General features: G+C 38.1%; 1 protein-coding gene across 2 annotated transcripts in view; it reads left to right on the top strand.

The window, feature by feature from the left end:
* Positions 1-14,930: 14,930 nt before the first annotated feature.
* cactin (cactin, spliceosome C complex subunit) overlaps positions 14,931-20,737 on the top strand; it is a 213,488-nt gene continuing 207,681 nt past the window's right edge. For both annotated transcript variants that reach the window (XM_090378432.1, XM_090378428.1), the window contains exon 1: positions 14,931-15,085. In XM_090378432.1, coding sequence (XP_090234558.1) covers positions 14,997-15,085 — 89 coding nt within the window. In that variant the 5' untranslated portion in view covers positions 14,931-14,996. The remainder of the gene's footprint in view (positions 15,086-20,737) is intronic.

Below are 20,737 nucleotides of genomic sequence, written 5' to 3'. Positions count from 1 at the left end.
TCAAGGAAATCGTACAGCTTTGGAGAAGAAAATAAAAATCTTGATACAACAAAAACCTGAGCTGAATATCATCATTCTTCTCTTTCTTGGTGATTCCCTTCTACTTTTGACCCTCTGTCTCTCAGGGTAACTTCTGATTTTTTTTTTTTTTTTTCCCTAGTGCAGCATAACCCTCGGGCTTCCTTGCACCATATGGCTATTAATAATAATAATAAAGTTCGTGGTGTATAGCGGTAGGGTGGGCGTTAGAAAATTGATTCAAACGTTGTTATGATCTATTACGTCACTGATTTCAAGAAGGCTTCACCATTGATGATGTCTTAGCTGTTGTACTATTACTGAACATTTATTCTCGTTTGACTATAATGCCTGACATACTTGCCCACCTTTATTAACAGATCAAATACATATATGAATAAATATTATGCTGCATAATATTAAGAATTAAGAGCCAAAGGGATTTCGCCTGTTCCACATACCCAGAAGTCACGCTGGTGATCTGGTTGGTTTTATACAATCAGATGATCAACACGACTTCCGTTGTTTACCAATATTCAGCAAGGCAGGCAAATAATTTATTTGAAATAAATACAGTACATGAAAATTGTTATCTGGATCTGTGTTTCATATTTATATTTTGCAGTTATAAAATCTTCTTTTTCTTCAAGTTCTCTGTCCTTAGGCAGGTTCAGGGCTCCATTGGCGCCATGCTTCTCTTTTTTGTGTTATGCTTTTAATTCTTGCATAATTCCCTCTTATCATCCAATCCATTATTCCAATTCTCTCTCTCCCAACAGTTCTCTTCCCATACATCAACCCCTCAATCCCTTTACTCTACATACTTTCTCTTCTCAATACATGTCCTATAAAGTTATTTTGTCTCCTTAATTCTTTACTAACGTTTATTTTTTACTTTCCTCAAAATCTCATTACTCACTCTGTCCACCCATTCTCATCCACACCCACTTCTCGAAAGCTTCTATGCGTCTAATAAATCTCCTCTTTCCCAGTGTCTATGTTTCGGAGCCATGTAGTACAACAGTCCATATTAATGTTTTCACCATTTGATTTCTGAATTCCTTCTTGAAATTTCTTCTCAATAGTTCTTTTCTATTACTAAATGCCTATTTCCCATTGCAATTCTTGTTTTTATTTCTTCAAGGCCTTTTCCATTTTCTGTCATTATTCTTCCCAGGTATCTGTATCTCTCGACCTGTTCCAATATTATTCCATATAACGTTATATTGATTCTTTTTCTTCTTCCTGGCCTCTTTGAAATTAACATTACCTTGGTTTTATTGCTGTTAATCTTCATATTTTACTACTTTATTGTACCTGTTCAAGATGTCCAAGGAGCTCTGTAATTCTTCCTTATTAGAAATCAATATCTAGTCATCTGCAAATCTTATTGTCTTTATCATCTCCCCTCCTACTTTTACACCTCCTTTCAGCTATTTTTGAATTCTTTTATCAGTGCTTCTGCGTATGAATCAAATAGCATGGGGGACATGGAACATTCTTGCCTTACATCCCATACAAATCGGAAATCACGGAATATTTTAAATAAAATAGAGCAGAGGAAGCGTTCCAAAAAAATTTTCGATTCGACTACTAATATGGTTACTATCATTAGCATTGTCGCTTAGTTTCCAGAAGTAAGCACTGTACGGAAAAGACTGAAAAGATGTCCTTTCGATTATGAAAGTAGAGAGGAAGCTATTCAGGATCCGCAACAAAATTTCAAAATTAATTTTTTCTTTGAAATTATGGACACAACAATTTTCTCGTTAACTGAAAGGTTTAGAAATAGGAAAGAACATGTAGAAATATGTAAAATATTTTATATTAATGAATTAAAAAAAAAGGTCATATAACGATTTCTTAAATCTCTGCAAGGATTTACATATTAAATTAAGTGACATTGATCGTAATGAGTCTGATATTGATGGTTTAGCATTATTGAAGAACTTAAGAGTACTTCAAATTTATATTAAAGACAATATTAACCCATCTGAAGTGTTACAATATATTTTTAAAAACAATTTTAAAGATACTTTTCCAAATGTAGCCGTTGCATTAAGAATTAATGCAAATGAGGAAAACAAAGGGGTGCTCTTACCAATAAAGGCTAAAATCCTGCAATTTGTATGCAGGCGTCTAGTCTCCGTCTGGAGACTAGACGCCTGCGTGATGATCTGATAGAGCTGTATAAGGCCTTGAATGGGTTGAGCAGGCTCAGTGCTGATGAGATTCTTCCTCTTGCTCAGATTACGAATCTGAGGGTGCATAGATTCAAACTGAATTCATATTGAATGCTGGAACAAACTTCCATCTGTCGTTGTGGAAGTTGGTAGCTTAAATAAATTTAAGGAAGAACTGGACAAACTTTTGGAGCGGATGCTAATGCAAATTTTTCTGATTTTACCAGTTTCAGTTGCCTCAGGTGAACGGAGTTTTTCAAAATTAATATTAATCAAAAATTATTTACAATCGACAATGTGTCAACAACGACTTTCTAATTTGGCAATAATTTCAATAGAAAATTACCATTTGGAACAAATAAACATAAATGAAATAATTAATAAATCCGCATCTCTTAAAGCAAGGAAACAAAAATTTGTATAATTTTTAAACATTATGATTTTCCTTTTATTTTATTATTGTTATAGAGTACGATTACTGTGATTTTGAATTTAAAGTTTATTTCCAGAATTTCAGAATGATTTTATTATATTTGTTTGTCGTATCATTATATTATTTATGTGAGATATGTTGTAATTCTTTTCTTTTTCAATAAATTTTTAATAATAATTATTTACGTCTTATTTTATTTTTTAATCCAAATATTTTGGGGCGGAAAATTTGATTTCGGCAAATTTGATTACTGGCGGCACACAGGGCGCAGGGGTCCTGCATCAAACCAAGCAAATTGACCAGAGAACTCATGCAATTTATGAACATATTATTAGTATTAGTATTAGTAACGGCCGTATGGTGCAAGAAAGCCTATGGCTTATGCTGCACCAGCCAAAAAAAAAAAAAAAATCCGAACAAAACAATGATAAAAACAAAAATTAAATAAATAATAATAATTAATAAATAAAAAATAATAATAAAATGAAATAAAAAATAAATAAAAAGGAAATTAATCCTATCATCCTATGCGCTTCCCTTACCCGAAAGTACTATCCAGATGACCTTTGAATTTCCCCAAACTGTCGGCCTCTACCACCCATGAAGGCAACTTATTCCAGTAATTTATAACTCGCTGGCTAAAATAAAACTTCCTGCAGTCCAATCTAAACATTTCCCCCCGTAACTTGAATTTATGTCCCCTAGTTCTAGCATCATTTATAATCTTGAAAATTTTGTCCTCATTCATTTTACTGATGCCTCTCAGAGCCTTAAACACCTCAATCAAATCTCCTCTAAGGTGTCTAGTTTCCAAACTCTGCAACCCACATATTCGAAGTCTTTCTTCATAACGATGCCCTTTTTCCGATCTCACCAGGCGAGTTACCCGTCTTTGCACCCTTTCAAGAAGCTCGATGTCTTTCTTTAGGTGCGGTCTCCATACTTGAACACAGTATTCCAAGTGTGGTCTAACATAAGCCTTATATAATGGGATTATCACGTCCCTATCTCTACTTGCAAAAGTTCGATAGATCATCGATAGGACACCATGGGCCTTCCTTGCTACCTGTTTACAATGCTCAGAGAATTTCATGTCTGACCGTATCGTAACACCCAAGTCCCTTTCCTCCAGTTGAACTCCACCAAGTGAATAAGTTATTTTGGGATTACTGTTTCCCAGGTGTAATACCTTACACTTTGTTGGATTAAAGCACAGCTCCCATTTTTCTGACCATTCTTGAAGTCTATCTAGGTCTCTCTGAAGAAGCTCAGCTTGACAGTGATCATTAACTACTCTACCAATTTTAACATCATCTGCAAATTTAGACATCACGCCCTCTATCCCTTCATCAATGTCGTTTATGAAAATTAAAAACAACAGTGGTCCTAATACTGATCCTTGGGGAACCCCACTTCTTACATCAACCCAATCTGAGGAATAGCCATTTATCACAACCCTCTGCCTCCTACCCTGAAGCCATCCTTCTATCCATCTAAGGATTTTCCCAGTGATTCCAACCTGTTCCAGCTTATAAAGCAACCGCTCATGTGGGACTGAGTCAAAAGCTTTGCTGAAATCTAAATAAACAATGTCGAAATTATTTCCTAAATCCAGCTCGTGAGTGACCCTTTCGAAATAGCGAAGCAGATTTGTTAAACATGATTTTCCCTTTACAAAACCATGCTGAGTATCCTTGAGAATTTCAATTCGATCCAAATGATCCTGAATTCCACCCTTGATCATTGCCTCCATAATTTTCCCTACTACTGAAGTCAGACTGACAGGTCGATAATTTCCCACTTCACTTTTAGAGCCACCCTTATGTATAGGAGATACATTTGCACTTTTCCAATCCAAGGGAATCTCCCCAGAGTCTAGTGATGCTCGCATAATTAGCCTCAGTTGTTCAATGCACTCGCTTGCCGCCTCTCTTAAGATTATAGGGTATATTCCATCAACTCCAGGAGCCTTACTGGTCTGTAGGCTGGAAAGTTTTTTCGTTAAATAATCTTGCGAAATTTCAATATCATTAATTACATATTTTTTAACTTCGCTCCCACAATTTCCCATTGCCACAAAAGGCTTTTCATTTGTAAATATCGATGCAAAATAACTGTTGAGTTCATCTGCAACGGCAGCTGGTATATTTATTACTATCCCCTTTCCCTTACGTAAAGGTCCGATCTGGTTTGTCCTGCTCTTCTTTGCATTTATATATGTGAAGAATTCTTTATCCCCCCTCTTTGCTCTGTTTGCTAGTGATTTCTCATAAACTGCCTTTGCCTGTCTAACCTTTTCTGTGGCTCTATTACACATCACCTTGTAGCTGTTATAGGCTTCAGTACTTTTTATTTCTCTGTAACTTTTCCATGCTACCTTTTTCTGCTCAAGTAATGTGGCAACTTCACTATTCATCCAACTTGGAACCCTTCTCGTGGAGTATTTTTTTAATGGTATATACGCATTCAAGGCATCTGTGATTAATGTTTTAAAAGCGTACCACAGTTCAATTGTATTCATTCTCTGCGCGATATCTACCCAGTTAATAGAGGCCATGTAGTACCTTAAGGCATCGTAATTTCGTTTTCTGAAATTAAAACCCATTCCTTTGCCTTTTACTTCTGCTACCTCTCTCGTCATCATCCACCATAGAACTCCATGATCACTTCCTGCTACTGGTTCCTCTACTGTCAGCCCTGTTATGTCATCTGATTCAATGGTGATGATGAGGTCTAGGATATTCTTTTCTCTAGTACTTTCCCTGACATGTTGATACAAATAACAGTCATCTGGTTGATTTAAAAATTTTGTTCCCCATGTCGAGTTTCCTTCCCATTTACTCCAATTAATTAGAGGCAAATTGAAATCACCCATAATAAGGCATTGACGCTTACTTGCCCATTCCATTTGCATGTAGAGGCTTTTGTCATAATCTTCACAATCACCTGGTCTGTAGATTACTCCTACTCGCATTGTAACTTTGTTTCCAACTATCTCACACCATACAGACTCTATACTAACATGTGAAATGTCTGAATCCGGGAAAGCTATCGTCACACTCAGGCTGCTTCTGATAAGAAGCATTACCCCACCACCCCTTCTATCTACTCTAGCCTTCCTAAATACATTTTACAAGCCGTACTGAAACTCATCATCCCCAATTTCCGGGTGGCACCACGTCTCTGTAAGCCCTATTATATCCGCGTTACTTGTTTTAACCAGCAGTTCGAATTCGCTCATTTTATTGACGACACTTCTAACGTTACTGTATAAACAATTAAGATTTACTGTTCTTGTATATTTAACAACCCTAACACAACCCTTGAAGTTTTTTAGGCTCTCTTGCCTGATATTAGCTACCCGCTCACGTGAAACGTCTTTGGCCCCAGAACATCTAGATCATACTCCAGTTGGGGTAACAGATAAGAACTCTTAAGGTATGTGCAAGAGTTACATTGACCAATATTATCAGATAAACGCGTGTCAGTATTACCCACATCCCCCCCTAACTAGCAGTTTCCCTGAGCCTTTAAGGTATCCTCAATAATACTGGCAAAAACTTTTGCACCACCTTTGTTTAAGTGTATCCCGTCTCTACAAAACAAATTCCTTTTACCTACAAGTGTGGGCCATGCTGATAGAAATTTACCTCCCAAAGCTTTGCAGATTCCTTCAAGTCTTGAGTTAATCCACAAGGCTCTTAACATATAATCCCTCCTATCGGATCTGGGCAGAATTGCAGACACATAGACATTATGGCCTAGCTCGCGACATTTCCTCATCATGGTCCTGTATTTTTCCAACAAATCGTCAGATCGTGTACGTTTAATATCGTTTGTCCCCACATGAATAATAATATTTTCTTTACCCCCTTTAAAATCTGACAGTCTGTTGGTGACATCATCAATAGTTGCTCCCGGCAGACATACCCTGGTTCTGCTCCACCTATCTTTATTACAAAAAATATTCCCCGTTTCCCTGACAATGGAGTCTCCTAATAAAACAATGTCCTTTTTAACCAGAGTAGTTTGCACTTGGTTTTTCTGTTTTGAGGCTCGAATCGGGTGTGCATCACTTGGTAGATTGCTGGAGTTTTGAGTCCCTGACGAGCTCCCAGAAGCATTATTTTCGAGGGCAAGCACTCGTTTTTTCAGGGACTCAAATTGTTCCATCAGTGCACCAAATTGTAATTTAAGATCGGTGCACTCCTTACATCGATCACAAAGAAAAGAATCCCCAGGTGAGGTAGATTAGTCACCAGGTCGACCTTGGAAAACATTCCACAGGTTCCACAACGGTTTAAATCATGACTCACCCGTAAATCGCCATCTGCTATTTCCGTGTGAGTCACGATACCCTGTGACGTGTTTAAGGCAGATCTCGTAACTACCATTATAAAATTAAATAAATATCAATGAAAGTAACTTCTATAATATTATTAAAATCAAACAGTTACAGGAAAACCTATAACAAAATAATCCAACAATATCTAAATAAATCAAATATTTAAAAGCACTATCCAAAAGTAAACCACTTAACTGAGGAGCCCTGTCTAAGCGCGTCCGCTCACCTCGAATGCCAACGTACTAATTTTCCGAGAACCAAGCCATCTGTCTGCGTACTAATTACGCAGGCAGATGGCTTGGTTCTCGGGTGGTACTAATAAGACAGTTACTTTTTTTATGCCAAACACGCTTAAAAGTCTTAGAAATGTCAAGGCCAATTGCTTTAGTTTCATCAGACTTTTCCATTCAAAGTGTCTAAGTTGAGCAACATAAGACAGTATATAAACAGTCAGTTTACTGATAGAATCCGTATTGGCGATCACTGATGAGATGGATGGTTTCAAGAAAGTTTAGCTAATGATTTCTTCATTATTCGGAAGGAGGAAGAGAGAAATTTGTCAGCCTTTTTAGAAAATGGCTGGATATGAACAAATTTCCAAGCAGAAGGAAAAACACAAGTTGGAAAAGAAAGTGAAAAGGCGACACAGATTAAGCTCAGTAGCTCACATTTAAGAACAAGTGGAAAAAATCCATCATAACTTTGAACTTTCTTGGCGTCAAGATTGTTCAAATTTTTTCTGGCATATTTGTGATGGAAGACAGTAGTAGGCATTGAGTGGAGTGTATTGGGAATGGTAGGAGGTAGTTTACCAAAATCGCCAATACAATAGTTAGAAGAATAATAGGATACTAACAGGGCCAGCTCAAGGGTATATGGCGCCCCTAGAGCACATTGATTGATGCCGATGACCCTCCCGCAGATTGAAAACTTTGTTTTTTAGAATGATTAATTTTACCAATTCGCTCCAAGTTTTATGGGGCTTTGGTGCCCCTTAAAACTTGGTCCCTAGGCCTTACCCTAAAGCCGGGCCTGGATGCTAGTAAGTTAGCTTTGTTGTCTTTAGCTGAGGGGGAATTAGAACTCTCTCCCTCGTGGGTTATAATTTCCGTTGGTATAATCACTGTTCCCTCCACACCAGGTGGAAAAGACCTGAGCTCGAATCCTGTCAGTGATGCAAGGAGTTTATACGGGCCTTTTTCATAACGTGGCTGAGTTAATTAGTTTCAGGCTAGGGTAGTATGGTGTTTTCTCCCGGAAACGCGGGTTTTTCGTCCAGGAAACAACAAATCAACCACAAAAAAAAAAATAATAATCAACCACAGACCCGCAGAGACAGCAAATCAACCACACAGAACACACGCATTTTGCAGACATATATACAGAGCAGTATGCCTAGTTGCTGACGGGCCTAAAACACTATAACAACCAACCAACCAGTCATGCCACAAGAAAACACTTGCACTCTCTATTACAGAACCGACAGAACTCTCAACAGTAGGAAACAAGTAATCAGAGTTGCAACTCGACCGTGATATCCTGCTCTTGTAGTTCCCGCCAAAACTTCAACGCAGTACCTCTCGCGTTCTGGGCTGAAATGGTGCGCAACGGATCAGCTGTTGCTTGTCAGTTTCAACTTGCAAATCACACTAATGTTCGAACGTCCCGATACCGGAGTATGTGGTTTCACCCACCGTTGCCGTTTCCGGATGATGTTTTTCCTTTAGATTGCCGCTCAAACTGTTTTTGTTTTTTAGATTCCCATACAAATTGTAAATTGCTCATGGTGAAACATTAACGAGTTTAGTTGTCTTAGTGAACAACACTGCTGGCAAATGCGTTCCAACAATCAGACCCCTTTCGAAATCGCCAAAGTAAGGTCGTTCCCGATGACATGGTTAATTACACTTAGTAATAATTACAGTTAGTTAAGCGGGGTGTGTCTTTACAGACATAATGCTAAGCATGCTGGGATGTTATTTGCGTATTTCATGTCTTCGTAGATGCCGTTGTTTAGCATAAACCTAACGCTTTCCACTAAGTTTGGTGTTTCCATTTTCTGTTAATTACTTGTATGCATAATCATATTTACACATGCTGTGATCCCCTAATCCTTTTGACCAGTGTCTGTTTAGGCAGATGTGTATTGAATACGTTTCTGAAGACCGTTAAAGTGGCATTCGCAGTTTGCACAATGGTTACGATGGTTGCCCTTTCATACCGCATGAAAAGGTTTTGTGTTCAAGACGGGAACAACGGTTATCAGCTTTTTTCACAACGTAGCCGTGCCAATCAATCTCAGGCGAGGGTTATTTTTCATACACCTAGTTCTGGAGCATTCCTAGGGTATGTAGCGCCCGGGTGCCAATTTAAATTCGGCGCCTCCTTTCCCCCCAGCCTTAGTTGCTTTGGCACTTAACACCACTATAAGACTGATATTTTTCTGGACACCTTAATAAATATTTTTATAAACTTTATGGAAATGTTCAATTTTAAGTTTTTTTTTTTTTTTTTACACATTGTTCTCAATTTTATTTATGGTTAAAAATTCAGATTTTTTTTTTTTTTGTCTCTGTTTGTTTGTTTGTTTATTTGGTTTTTAGGAGCATTAGCAACTAAGGCCATATTGCTCCGCGGTTATGTGGTGGTCATTCCCTGACCTTTCCGCATCTGGTGGTCACAGGCTCGAACCCCGATCTAATCAAGAAGCGTGTGCTACGCACTGCTGCTCCTGCCCACTTGGCTACGGGGGCGCATTCTGTCTCTGAGAGGAATTGGCTTTCTGCTTCGGTCAATAGTGAATCAAACTTAGGCCTCTTCTAAAAGATGTGAAAGAGCCATATGCTGAATTCTTTCTGTTTCATTGGTAGTGATATCTACAAAGTTCTATCTCAACTCCTCCTTTCTTCTCTCATCAGAATACTATTTTAGTTAAGTCTGGCCTTCTAAAAAGACAACTTAGTTGATTTCAATCTTTCTAAAACCCAGTCTTGTCTTACATCTCGCAAAAAGGATTCTTCTGCTCCTATGCTTGTCTTTGGTGATACTCCGATTTCTAGGCAAGACGATAGATCTATTTTGGGGGTTAATGACTTCTGACTTCTAATCTCTCGGGTTTTCCAGCAAACAGGCAAACCGACCATAGATCACAAGCAATTTATAGACACATTATATATGGAGCAATAAGGCATAAGGCGCTAAGCGCCAAAAAATCCCAACAACAATCATTCAGCGCCCCAGTTCTGTACACGTTGTTTTTAATTTTTTATTAATAGTAGTAGTAGTGGCATGTGATGCAAGAAAGCAAGTGTATCAGCTTATGTAGCATCAGCCAAAAAAAAAAAAAAAATTTACAAAACAATTCCCTCTAAATATTTGTCCAGTTTATCATTAAATTTATTTAACCTATCAACTTCCACAACGACAGATGGAAGTTTGTTCCAGCAATTAACCACCCGCTGACTAAAGGCAAATTTCCGCGCATCTATTCTACATCTGTCTTTCCTCAATTTGAATTTATGCACCCTTAGGTTCGTAATCTGAACAAGTGCAAGAATCCCATCACTAGCGTAGCTACCCTTTTTCGGGCCCGGAGGCAAAGAACATGTTCGGGCTCCTATTTAATTAATGAAAATTGCAAAAACAGGAGACAGCCAAAGACGCCGGGCCCCTAAAGGGCCCAAGCACGGAGGCAATTGCCTTGTCTGCCTACATGGTAGCTACGCCACTGAATCCCATTAGAATTCGCGTGCCCAACCCATTCAAGGCCTTATACACCTCAATCAGATCGCGGGTGCCTAGTCTTCAGCCTCTGCAATTTGCAGAACTTAACCCTCTCTTGATAAGAGGATCCCTTCGTTCCTCCCACCAACCTTGTTTCCCTTCTCTGTGCACGTTCAAGCAAATCTACATCCTTCTTAAAATGAGGCCTCCAGACCTGTACGCAGTACTCAAAGCGAGGCCTGACCATCGCCTTATACAGAGGGACAATTACCTCCTTTTCCCTGCTAGCAAAATTCCTGTATATCATTGACTAAACCCCCATGACCTGCCTGGCAGCCTGTCTGCATTGCTCAGAAAACATCATATCTGACTGCTGCTGCTGTAAGATATGAAGATATGCTTCATATCTGACTGTTGCTTACTCCCAGGTCTTTTTCATTTTCTACCACTTTAAGTGTAGTACCACACAGTTGGTACGTTTCTCTGGGGTTACTTCTACCCATATGCAGTATTATGTTCTCACCCCCATCTGCCCAAAATTTCTAGATCCTTTTGCAGTAGCACACTGCCATTACTGTCATTAACAACCCTGCCACCCTTTGTATCATCTGAAAACTTCGACTCTAAGCCTGATATACTGTCATCAATATCATTCATAAATATACAAAACAACAGTGAATCCAACACAGAACCCTGTTGGACTCCACTAATAACATTAGTAGAGGAAGAGCAGCACCCACTGATAATCACCCTCTGTCTTCTCCCATTCAACCATCATTTTATCCACTGTAGCAACTTACACTTAATACTATTCTGCTCCAATTTGTACAGTAGTCTTCCATGCGCAGTGTCAAAAGCTTTCCTTAAATCCAAGTATATAATATTAAAATTATTTTTTGCATCCAGTTCCTTTGTAATCACATCATAATATCCAATAAAATTTGTCAGACAAGACTCTCCCTTAACAAACCCATACTTTATCTGAATTATTGCGGCAGTCTTGTGTAGATGATCCCGCAATGCATCTTTAATAAGTAACTCCATTATTTTACCCGGAACAGAAGTTAAACTAACTGGTCTCTAATTACACGTGTTACCCTTCGATCCCCCCCCTTTGTGAATTCGGGATACATTTGCACATCTCCAGTCCGTGGGACCCTCCCCTGAATCCAAAGATGCTCTCATTATTATGACTAAGGGTTTGCTTACTTCCTTTGTCGACTCCTTTAATATAACTGGATAGATCCCATCCACCCCAGGTGCCTTTCTTATGTTTAACTTCAACATTTCTCCTACGCTTTACTCTCAGTTATTACAAAATCATTAAGCACCCTGCTACAATTTTATAACCTTCTGCATTTTCAAACCTTAATAACTCCTGATGTGTGAATATAGATGCAAAATACACATCCAGTTTGTTTGCTATCTGAGCAGGATCATCAACAATTGAACCATCGATATCAATTGGACCAATCAGATTCACCCCTTCCTTTTAGAGTTTATATAAGTAAAGAAATCCTTGTTGTTTTTCTTAGTATCCTTTGCCAAATATTTCTTAATCTGCCTTTGCCTGCGTAACCGCCTTTGTTAATTGATTTCAGACTAGCTTATATTTGCCATAGGCTTCTGTGTCGCCTGATAATTTATATGCATCCTATGCATTTTTTCTTCTCTGCCACAAGTCTCATTAGTTCAAATGACAACCATTTAGGCATAAACCTTGAACAATATTTCTAAATAGTTATGAAACTTTTAGTAGCCTTCACGATTAATTCCTTGAATGCTTCCCACTTAAAATTTACTGTTGGTAACATCATCAGTTGATCCCACTGTGCAGAATTTAAAACGTGACTGAGACCACTGTACTCACCTTTCCGGAAGCAAAAACCCTTTCCTTTACCCCTGATGGTAATTATATCTTTAAGTAAATCCCACATAAGTACAGTGTGATCACTGCCGCCTAGTGGTTCCTTTATCTGCAAATTCTTAATACACGAATGATTACTGCTGATAACCAGTTGAATAGTATTCCCCTCTCTGGTTGCCTCTCGAACATCCTGCTGCAGAAAACAATCATCCAATAAATCCACAAAAGTCTTACTAGTGTGCGAGTAACCACCATAAGTTCCAGTCAGTATCTGGGAAGTTAAAATCCCCCATTATAAGACATTCTGATTTACTGGCCCACTCTATTTCTCTGTACAATTGTTCATTGTACTTATTCGAGTCATTAGGCCTATAACACACTCCTACTCTTATTTTTGCTTTCGCAGGATACATTTGCACATCTCCAGTCCGTGGGGACCTCCTCTGTATCCAAAGATGCTCTCATAATTATGGATAAGGGTTTGCTTACTTCCTTTGCCGCCTCCTTTATGACACCAAACTGACTCAACAGTGCACTGTTCATCTATATCAACAGGGTGCCCTTCTTTTTATTTTATGTTTTTCTTAATTAACAGCATAACACCTCCTCCCTTTCTATCCTGTGTATCGTTTCTGTACATATTGTACTACCCAAATTCCAAAATTCTGCCTTCCTAATATCTGTGTGATACCACGTCTCTGCTATCCCAACAATATCCGCCTTTGATGTCTTGACCAACACTTCAAATTCATCAAATTTATTTACTATACTTCTAGCATGTTGTTGATATATTTCTAATGATATTGATGAAGGCATATCTGGCTAAATGTCTAGATTTGTAGATGATAGAAATGTTAGAATGGTGGTTAATGACAAAAATCAGTGTGTGATCCCGCAACAAGATTTCACACAGTGATTTCTGTCATTAGGAAAATAGGCAAGGTGTGCTGAGAACGACCATTGAAGCTTAACATACAAAAAGGCAGGGCGTTGCATATGAATAACAGTACTCCCAGAATAAAATACCAATTGTATGGTGCCGCATCAAGGTAGTGGAGAATGAAAATTACCTTGACTGTAATTATGTAGTCAGACATGAAACAAAACTGTGCTTCGAACAAACAATTGCAAAAGTGGGCTTGGAAGATGACACGTTCAACAGAATTAACTCAACAGTTTAACAGAATTGATCACCTCAACAAATGCTAGACGCCGATTAACCTGCTGTAAGGAGCGCGAATCCTGGACTGTAGAGCAGTGGAAGACAGTCCCATCGACAAACGAGTCGAGGTTCGCAGTCTGATGGCCGTTCCTGGGTGTGACGAATGCCAGGGGAACCGTTCTTTCCTGATTATATCCTCCCAACAGTGAAGTTTGATGGAGGCAGTGTCATGGTATGGGGTCCTTCCATGGTTTGGCTTGGACCCATTAGTCGTTATCGACAAAACCACGAATACTGTGCAATACCAGGACAACCTGGACAATTATGCACTTCCAACATTATGGCAATATTTCGTGTATCAGCCTACCTGTATCAGCAAGACAATGCAGCATGCCGTACTGCTTGGGTCATAACAGAGTGGTTTAAGGACACGAGGTTACTACTCAATCCAACTTTTCCACGGGTGTGGAAAAGTTGGATTGAGTAGTAACAGTGACACTCCTAGATGATGGTTAAAGGGGCTTTATGGTAAAGTGTCATATTAAGGCCACCTGAGAACTAATTCATCTGCTCATGTGGTTCATAAAATGCGTGTATTCTTTGGTCGATTTGTCTCTCCCCTCGTGTAGCACAGTATTATAATCACTGTCCTCCTTACTATCCTCGATCACTGACGTGATTAATGAAGTGAGGATCTTTTATGTGTTTTTTGTTTTCACTGAATGGCCGAGTAAACAGTTATTACTATTATGTTAGGGACACTAGAAAGTATTGTGTCTGTAAAGTGCGTGTGTTTTCTGGTCGATTTTCCTGTTTTGCCGGATGGAACCCCCCCCCCCCAGTTCTGGGGGGAAACTTTGCTATCTACCCCTGTGACCGACTAACTCAGCAATGGAGGGGGGGACACACCCATAAAAATTCCTCCCATCGTCGACGGGATTCGAACGTGGGCCTTTTCTACCAGTGTGTGGAGAACGGTGACGATACCACTGTGCTACCGCGCAGACTCGATTTTGTATATCTGTGAATCATAGACTGAACTCAATTCTTGGGTATACTTGATCATTTCCTGTGACATGTGCCTTACCTGTTCAAATTTTTTTTTTATTGCTATTTTGTTCGATGATATTAAACTGATTGATTGAATAATTTTTTAATAATATTTCAGAATATGGGTAAACGACACTGCGAATACTGCGCATGGGCAGTTGTCAGAATTCGTATTGTTTGTGTACTTATCCGATGGTTTCAAGGATAATGTAGAAATGAAGAAATCTGGGGAGAAACATAAGTTACATTTTTCTGAAATAGAATCAACAGCGCAAAAGAAACGCGGTCATAAAAAAAAGCAAAGGTAAGTAAAATATTTTAGCTTTCACATATATTATTTCTTCTGTCTAAGGTGTAGTAGGTACCGGCTAAAACAGATTATTTCATTATAATATTGCAACGTACTTGAACTTTACAATATCAGACATAATTCAACGTTGGACAAGTTGTAAATTAAATGTAAAACGACGAATGTTTCTTTGTGTCGGGTATTTTGGTTGTGGGAGGGGGGAAAGCATCATATATATAATGTGTGTGATACGAACGTTCCTACTTCTGCAGTTTTTCATCTTTATTTAAAATACTCCTCTTTCCCTTCCCCTTCGTCAAGGGGAAGAGGAGTATCTCACCTTATACCATTTGCTTGTTCTTAATCTATTTATAAATACAGCGATTTCCTATCAATGCAAAATTAAATCTTACACTAAATTCTGCATATTTATATTAACCATTTTTATTCTAACCAGATACTTATTTTTAGCTAATTATTTTTACCTCACCAGTTTTGTTGCCCTTCTGTGTACTCGTTCTAGGAATTCTACATCCTTACCTAAGTGAGGCATCTAGACCTGTATAGGACACCATAGACTGTTTCAGATAGTTCATGGTGAGCAGTCATTGTGAGCCATTGTTTCCAGTTAAACCTCAGGTCGCATGGAGTAGATGAAATCTGACCACCTGAAAGGACTGTAATGCTGGCAGGATAGTGAAAAATGAAGGTATTTTTATTATAAGTTGGAAGATGCAGTGAAGATATGGAAGATTGGCTGTGTTGTGCACAAAATTCATGATTGTATTCAAAAAGCTAGAATTCCATAAGCAGAGAAGTAATTTTGTGACCATTTTAGCAAGGGATTTTTTTATAAAAATCTCTATACTATCAGAAAGACCCAAGATTTTTGCAACTTTGTAGGAGTTCAATACCAAACTGTACTTCACAAAAATACATTGACCTTCACTGTTTCCTGCAATAGAGAGGTTTTAACTGGTGGCACATTTAGCATATCCAGAGTCATAAGTGGGAATTTTCTTCTGGGACACGTGATTGTAAAATGCTGTTATTTTGACTATCCATAAGAAAGAAAGAAAGAAAAACAAACAAACAAAAAAAAAAAAAAATCTAGTGTGAAAAACATGACCAATAGTTACAAATGGGATTATTGGTGTACAGTTGTTACAAATGAAATTATTGGTGTATTGCAGGTGAAGGGAATAGTTTGTTATTCTGAGTTTTTCAGCCCTGAATCTGTGCATACACATGTACACTCTTTTACAGTGATAACACAACACACAGCACAATATAACCATAGGTGCTAATGCACTATATAAATAAAGCAACATAATCTTTCATGAATTATATACAGTGTTCTATCATGCAAAATGGCATTGGCTACACTGTGCTCGTACATTGAAGTTGCAAACGTTTCTGGATATCCCAGGGCTTTATAAGAGAATAAAAAGCATTTTTTTCCCTTCCTAATAAAATTTTTCTTTGGGATGCAATTTATAATGGCTTTATTTATTTTGTGGAATTTTTAGAAAAATTTTATTTTTAGAAATGTATAATTATAATTGTACAGGATATCTGATTCAATTTCTGGCCTAATACAGCCAAATCTCTATGAATAAGCAGACACACTGATGATCTTCCAGTTGTATGGACAATATTTGTTAACTACAAAAGGTGTTGGCCATCTCAGTTTATCATATGGTATTAATAATAATAATAAATCAGAAACCTGGATCTCTCTCTCTCTCTCCCTCCCCCTCCCTCTCCCTCCCTCTCATTTTTGAATTTTTCCTTGCATGTGTTAATGTACAACATCTGCGGGCTTATTTAACAAGTACTAGTCAGAGTTGAGAAAAAGTAGCGAGTTAGGGTAAATTTTGAAAATGTCTGCAATTCTCCCCAGACACTACAGTAGGGAGTATAGAATGGGAGCCTTGTCAATCAATTCAGCCATGGAGAGATTGTGCAAGGCTCATGGGGTAGAATTTTTCTCAGCATGCTCTGTGCCTGTTAACAGGAGATTGTCTCTATGTGGATGGGATATACTTAAATAGGAAGGGTGCACGAATATTTGCTGATGCTATTAAGGCAATGTTAGATGGGTTGGAAAATTGCTAGCCTGGGGGGGATTCACAGACTAAAAGATTAACAGTAGCTGCAGGCAGAGATGAAAATAATTCTTGCACTGCTTTTATTGAAATGAGCAGCAGAAAGTGAGGTGCTGGGGATTTCAAGGATTGCCAGGAATCATAATGGAACAAGTAAATACATGGGCTGTGTCAGTGTAACTAAGAGTAAGAATAGGTGAATGTATACTTGGATGTACACCAACACTAAAAGTATAGTAAATAAATTTGATAAATTTGAGTTTATGGTCAAGACACAAAAGGCTGATATTGTTGGGACATCAGACACATGGTGTCAGAGGCGTAGCTAGGTTCTCGGCCCCCTTGGCAAATTCGTGGCTGCGCATCTTTTTTCGATAATTGGTAAAATCATAATAAATACCTACAGTCGGACCTCTGTTTAACAAACTTCTTTATAGTAAATTTTTCTATTTAGAGATAAATGTTTTCTTTTTACTGAATTTTTTTAGAATTCACTAAATAGAATTTTATACTCTACTGAATTTTTTTATTTCTTCGTTTTATGGATATGAAAATTTTCCATATAACTGCGTTACGAGATTTAACTGGGTACACATCGTTCTCAACCATGGCCTTCAAGCAAGCAATAGTGCTGTCATTACACCCGAATCAAGAGATTACCATCTGAAACTCAGTGGAACCCGTAAAACCCATCAGACTACCTGTCCCACATACCAAGAAGTCGAGTTGGTCAACTATTTTCTGTGTATCCATAGCCAGGCGGGAAGGAGCAGCAGTGCATAGCACACGCTTCTTGATTAGACCGGGGTTCGAGCCCGTCACCACCAAATACGGAGGATGCGGATGGAAAGGTCAGGGAATGACCACCGCATATCCCGGAGCAATATGGCCTTAGTTGCTAATGCTCCTAAAAACCAAATAAATAAAATAAACCATAATGGAATGGAACCATAAACCATAATGGAACCTTGGAATGTTTAATACACCTTGGTCTGCCAGTGGGCAGACCAAGGTGTATTAAACATTCAGACAATAGGCTCTGATCAACCTTCTATTGTAAGCACCCTGTTAGAAATTAAGAAGAGTGGTTTTCCTTTATCCCAATAAGCGGTCATCTGTTTCGTGGGAGTGAAACAGCACCTTTTCAATGCTATTGGTCTATCATCGATCACAATATGACGTACAGTGGAAATGAAGCCTCCCACACTAGTCATAGTTTTTTCTTAAAAGAGTTATCTATGGTGTATCCACACCGATATAAAACTCTTAACATATTATGCCTTGTTGCATTTAGTTATTTTAAATTATTTCACTTCATACTTTTGTTGCTAACAAATTAATAAATTAATTCTGAATTTCTGGAGATAAATAATTAGTGCATTTAAAATGCGATTCCAGAACATTTTTCATACCAACGTCAAATTGGCTGACAAATTTTATCAAGTTTAAAAATACGCCACAATTATTTATTTATTTTTTCTTCAGTATTATAGTGTGTTCGTGTCTAACGGCACCAGGGGTTTCCTCATCTCCGCGTTGCTTTCGTTGTGGGTGTAACAGCTCACTGTAAAGGCTAGAGATTTTTTCTTCGATATCGATATTACTAGCATGTCCACGAAATGCCAAATTATTTTCAGCACAGAACAATATACATTTCAATATATAATGCCATTTAGAAATTTCGCTTCTTAGTGTTGCTTGTGCAGCGTCGTCAGTTAGTCCACCTTTTTTGAAGACCAAGACCCTTTTTTAATAATTTCCATTTTGTGAAATTGTTTGTGTTGTAATGAATTCTCATGAAAAAGAATGTTTTGGATTTAGATGTTTCCAAACCTTAAAACCATTTGAGCTGCAAAATGGAACATTATTTGTGCCAGATACAAATAAGAGGCACGGAAAACAATATATTGTATCTTTGTTTCTGAAATAAAATAACCATTTCCTCTCTTTTTTTTTCAATACCTTCATTTTTGTGTTTCCACGAATTATTGAAACATCGGCCATTAGTGACAGGATACGTATTTAAGACTATATGTTCGGGACAGTGTTGCACCATAAAAGATCTGTTTTTCATGTTCCATGTGGTCGGATCATTAAAATACAGACTTACATGTTCCATGTTAATATTATTGCCGCCATCATTTTCTTCTGCCAACTCTTGTTGGTTATTGTCCATACTTTCTAATTCTTTTAAATAACTTCAACTGTTTGAGCTTTTTCTTGGACTTCTATTTCAGTGGCATCATCATTCGTTTCATCTTCATTCGAATCATGTTCATTTTCTTTGTCACTTTCAGGTTTGTAGTGACTTATTGTTAGCCAGTTTTGTAAACTAGAGGTATGGTTTTTTTTTTTTTTCTAATTTCCTCTTTATGCAGTCTTTCCACATGGTATTGATCTACACTTTTTTCTTTGCTGGCATGTATAAAATTAATTTGGCCTTTATTGTTTTATTTAAATTATAAATCATAATATTCACGATTACCTGTTTATATAGCAATCACAAAAACACTATAACTTATTTACCCCAGGGGCTCACATCTAATGAGTATGGGCTTGGCACACCCAGGGTCCTGAGCTGGATTCTTCTCTTTCTTGGCGATTCCCTTCTCTCTCTCTCTCTCTCTCTCTCTCTCTCTCTCTCTCTCTCTCTCAGGGTAACTTGGAAAATTTTTTTTTTAGCTGGTGCAGCTTATGCCTCAGGCTTCCTTGCACCATACGGCTAGTAATAATAATAAAATATTTAGTTTGTACACAATACATGAATTGTGAACTACTATGCATTTGAGCATGCACTGTTGAAGCTATCGCATGATTGATCCCTTCAAAGTTACATTCTGGACAGCAAATAGATCTATGATGCTATGCAGTATGTACTCAGATGTAAGGATACATGCAGGCTTGAATCACCATGTGAAAATTAATTTTTACCCTCCCTGTGTGGTCATTCTTGTTTCGACATAGAGGGGCGCCATTTCGTCAGCTAGCCTCGGGTGTTGAAATAGCTTTACACTGTACTGATGTAGTCTGTCAGTGGCGCCCTTCTCCTGTTGATGCAACTGCATGGTGTCACAAGAGATATAAGGAATGCAGAATTGGAATTTGGGGAGTACAATGAACAAATTTTATAGTTCAGACACAGCATGCGTTTGTTAAGGGAAAGTCTTGTCTGACCAATCTGAAAAGGACCTGGGGGTAATTGTGCAGGCAGATATGAAGTTCTCTGAGCAGTGCAGATGGGCTGCAAGAGTAGCTCATGGTGTCTTGTCAAATGATATACAGGAATTTTTCTAGCAGGGATAAGGAGGTGATTATTCCCTTGTATAAGGCAATGGTCAGGCCACACTTTGAGTACTGTATACAGCTCTGGAGGTCTCATTTTAAGAAGGATTTAGAGCTGCTGGAACGAGTACAGAGAAGGGCAACAAGATTAGTGAATAGAACAAAGGGGTACTCTTATGAAGAAAGGCTTAAGTTTTGCAAATTACAGTCTTGAATGGTTTGAGCATGCTCAATGCTGATGGGATTCTTCCTCTTGCTCAGAATAATCACCTGAGAG

The sequence above is a fragment of the Mastigoproctus giganteus genome, chromosome 1 (genome assembly GCF_048544385.1).
Source record: "Mastigoproctus giganteus isolate SK-2022 chromosome 1, ASM4854438v1, whole genome shotgun sequence".
Lineage (NCBI taxonomy): Eukaryota > Metazoa > Arthropoda > Arachnida > Uropygi > Thelyphonidae > Mastigoproctus > Mastigoproctus giganteus.
The sequence above is the reverse complement of the archived record's forward strand: the minus strand, read 5'-3'. Positions and strand labels throughout refer to the sequence as shown.